We start from the raw sequence: 3,766 nt of genomic DNA, 5'->3' as shown, positions 1-3,766 counted from the left end.
GTTATGTTCAATAAAATAGCGTTGCGGCCTTGTTATTATATATATGTTTGCCTCTGTTACTAATCACCAACGGCAAGTAGCCCGGGTTGCTGCTGGCATCTGTTTGTTCACACGGTGTGGTGAGTTCAATCCTGTAGAGAGCATTATTCCCTTTTATATTTCCTTTTTTTGGCAAGGTTTTTGCATTCATTGGTTTGCACGGTTCGTGGGCCGGCCCATCGCGGGGCGCTGCAGGCGCCAGGAGCTCGAACGGCTCGACCGAGCCAGCCGGTGGCTGCGGAGCAAGGCGGCGCACCGGCTCGACCTCTACCGTGCGGGAAGAGCTCCGGCCAGCATCGGTCGTCTGCTCTCCCACCGATGCAGGCGGCGCCGCGAACGGGGAAGGTGGGGTCACGCTCGCCGCGCTATCCGTGACGCCCGGGGCGGCTGGTCAGCAGCCACCACCGGGGCCCTGACACCGGGCCGTCGAGCGCCGCGCGAACTCGCCTTCGACGCCACGGCCGGGAAGTCGCCGAAAGACGGCGGCGCCAAGGAGACCGGCATCTCGATACCGCCGTCCGCCTCGCCTCGTCGTCGGCGATGTCAGCCCAGCGAAACGGCGCGGGCCGGGGCACCCAAGTCGGCCCCAGCGAGGATGGCGTCACCACCGCGCGCGCGCCTTGCCGTCCGGACGCACCGGCACCGCCGGCCGAGGCACCGCAGCGAGGCATGGCGCCCTAGCGTCGCCTTTCCCCGCGCCCGCAGCGGCTGTACGATTCCACTTCACTCCCGAAGGGCAAAAGCAGACATTCACTCTGCTCGGAGAAAAGAAGAAGTTGTCTGCTGTAGGTGAACCATCCAGTTCGGTACATGCTAATATCACCAAAGTATATAGAGATGAACAAATCAATTTTAAGGTGTGAACTTGCACCTTGCTCTCAAGTCTCAACGCCCACAGGGGCACAATACTCATATGATTTGCATATAAGTATTTACAGGCTCACAACGCAGCTTAACAACACACATGTAATGTTAAGATTCAACGGAAGTACAAACAGGCAAAAACATTTGTTGCGCCGACAATGTCTCAGCATTTCACTGGAGCTCTAGAGCTCTAAAGCTCCAGCACGACCCAATTCGTCCAACGGCTCAGGAGCTTCTCCTAGGGCTGGGGCTGATAGAACATCGGATTGCCCCGACATCTCCTTCAATTTGTCTAGAGCAGCCTTCGCGGCGCGGTTCGAAGCTATCTCCTTCTTTTGTGCATAAGTCGCGCTTGCAACCAGCACACCGTCAACAAATACATCAACCTTCGTATCCTTAACCCACCCATCTTTAGAGATATCCACTATTCGACCACTCTTTTGGCCAAACTCTAATAGCTCGCTTACGGGATGCCTCCCTAATGTCTCAAGCCTAATAAGTGGATCAGCCAACTTTTGAAAAACCTATTATCAGAGAAAGAAACATTACATTACCAAACTACAGTGAGAAACAACAGCCAAGATTTCGCAGTTCCGAGAAAGACATTTACCTGCCAAACTAGCTCTTGATTGTACTTGGAGTCAAGATATATGGCACCAATAAGAGATTCCACGATGTCAGACAGCACTTTTGGAGCATCCAATAGCCCATTGGAGTGGTATTCATACTGACACAATTCTTTCACAAAATCAGCAATCTGCAAACGCCAAAGCACAAGAGGCATCACATCAATCATACGTGGCTTTGCAGCATGTCAACATCTTAATTACATAAAAATGACCTTTTCATTGTTCTTCTCTTCATGCAACAACTAATAGGTATTAGTCGCAGACACAAGCATAAGAAAGGCTACACCAACAAAAAAACTAATACAATACCATAGAAGTGGGTGTGGTTACACATCAATCGTTTAGTATTAACTCTGGTGCATAAACAACTTGGTTTTTTTGCGGGAAACATAAACAACTTGATTAGCCGACATAAGCAAAAACTTGTTTTTCACATAACCTTTATGAAATCCCATGAAAAGAAAACATAAATAGACATAATAAGGTGGAGTCGGAACGCCACATTTGTGCTTTCATGTCTTTCCCTAAGAACCAACAACCATTTTATTACAAACAAAACGACAAGATAGCGAGTTTTCTCTATCGTTACCGTGGAATTTAATCCGCATACTTATATTTTTGACTACTTTCCTTAAACAACAACCATTTGGAAATGTATAAATGAGTTCGAGGTTTTCCCGCCTCGATCCAAATGGACCATTGGGTAACCTAGAATTGTACATGTCAATTGAATCTTTTGGAAAAGTATCACCTTGGTAGAATCTTTGAATCGCAGACTGGTGCTTTGACAAGATACTAAGGTAGGAGAGGGGAACAGAAAGAGATGGTTCCCTTTCACCCAAAATTACATCATACGCATATAACAAGGGATCATACCCTTGAACACGGCAGAGAATTACAAGTGCCGTTTGAATCACAGGAGGAGAATAATAAAAAGGTGGCACACGTTTCAATCTGAGATCCATGGTGGGCACACTCTTGAGTCTTGAGTGACCACTCCATGAACATGTATGCTACTAGTCTACAGCCCCGTACATCCTAGCATCACTATGTGTGTGTATAAGGATCAAGTTTGGTTTTACTTTAACTATTTACAACAAGACTAGACAAGATGTATATCCAAGAATGAGCAGGCATGGAAACAAAATATTTCACCAAAATGACACACCACAAAGCAGGGGCCCGGCGAGTTGAAAAGGTCAGTTTTGACACGTCCCTCTCATGAACAGGGAACATGGCGCAACGCACGCACCGGAAAGGTACTAAAATTAGTAGTAGTAGACTAGTAGAAGGAGAGTGGCAGTTACTAGTAACCTGTTCCTCGAGCTTGGGCGCCTTGTGGCGGAGGAAGCGGTGGATGCCGTGGTCGACGGCGATGCGCGCGAGCTTCTCCTTGTCGACGTTGGCGGCGCGGAGGCGCGTGAGCGGGCCTGGCGGGAGGTCCGGATAGGTGAGGAAGACCTCCCGTGACACGAGGCAGGTGAGCACGCCGTCACCCAGGTACTCGAGCCGCTCGTAGGTGGAGTCGCCGGAGCGGTAGGGCAAGTAGAAGGAGCCGTGCGTGAGGGCCAGCCCGACCAGGGACTTGTCCTTGAACTCGTAGCCGAGGAGCGCCTCGACGGCCGCCACCTCCTCGGGGCCCATCGGCGGCACGTAGCCCGGCGGCGCCTCCTCCCGCTGCTGCTGCTCCCTCGGCATCGCGTCGGGGTCGTCGTCAGGTGCTGGCGGTGGCGACAGCGAGTGCGAGTGCGAGTGCGGGTCCATCGCGCGATCGCGCGGCAGGGGGTTATAGAGAGGGGGGGAGGCGAGGGCCGGCGCGCCGGCGCACGGGTTTTCTGGAGCTTTCCGGGGGGCGGCCGGAAACGGACGGAAAAGGGGGCGATGGAGCACGGGAGCGCGCGCGAGAGGGGGCGGGGGGAGGGGGGATCTCTTAATTGCGCGGACGGAGTGAGGGAGTCGGATGGTTGGAAGCTGGGTGTGAATTGTGATCGATGACGACGGCTTGAGGCGAGCGGGGGTGGCTCTGGCTTGCCGTGCGGACAAAAACGGCCTCTGGACTGGACTGGACTGCCTTTTTGCCTTTTTGTTTAATGCTGGCTGTGTCTCGGGTTTGGGTCCTTGTGATGGCTCGGAGGCGTGACCACGGCGGAACGGCAGCGCCTCGAGGGGAAAGGGTCAAGCGGTGACGTGCTCGCCCCGTTGGGGCCTCCGAATTCGCCACGAATCAACGCCGT

At 52.8% G+C, this 3,766-nt stretch overlaps 1 protein-coding gene across 1 annotated transcript; it reads right to left on the bottom strand.

The window, feature by feature from the left end:
* Positions 1-871: 871 nt before the first annotated feature.
* On the bottom strand, positions 872-3,444 carry LOC123151369 (ribonuclease 3-like protein 3). The gene is made up of 3 exons (XM_044571099.1): positions 2,847-3,444; positions 1,514-1,660; positions 872-1,427 (listed from the first exon to the last, which is right to left on the bottom strand). Exons 1-3 carry the CDS (start codon positions 3,294-3,296, stop codon positions 1,086-1,088), a joined length of 939 nt encoding a protein of 312 aa, XP_044427034.1. The 5' UTR covers positions 3,297-3,444; the 3' UTR covers positions 872-1,085.
* Positions 3,445-3,766: the final 322 nt, after the last annotated feature.

The sequence above is a fragment of the Triticum aestivum genome, chromosome 7A, assembly GCF_018294505.1.
Source record: "Triticum aestivum cultivar Chinese Spring chromosome 7A, IWGSC CS RefSeq v2.1, whole genome shotgun sequence".
In the NCBI taxonomy this organism is placed as follows: domain Eukaryota; kingdom Viridiplantae; phylum Streptophyta; class Magnoliopsida; order Poales; family Poaceae; genus Triticum; species Triticum aestivum.
This window is presented reverse-complemented; position numbering and strand designations above follow the sequence as displayed.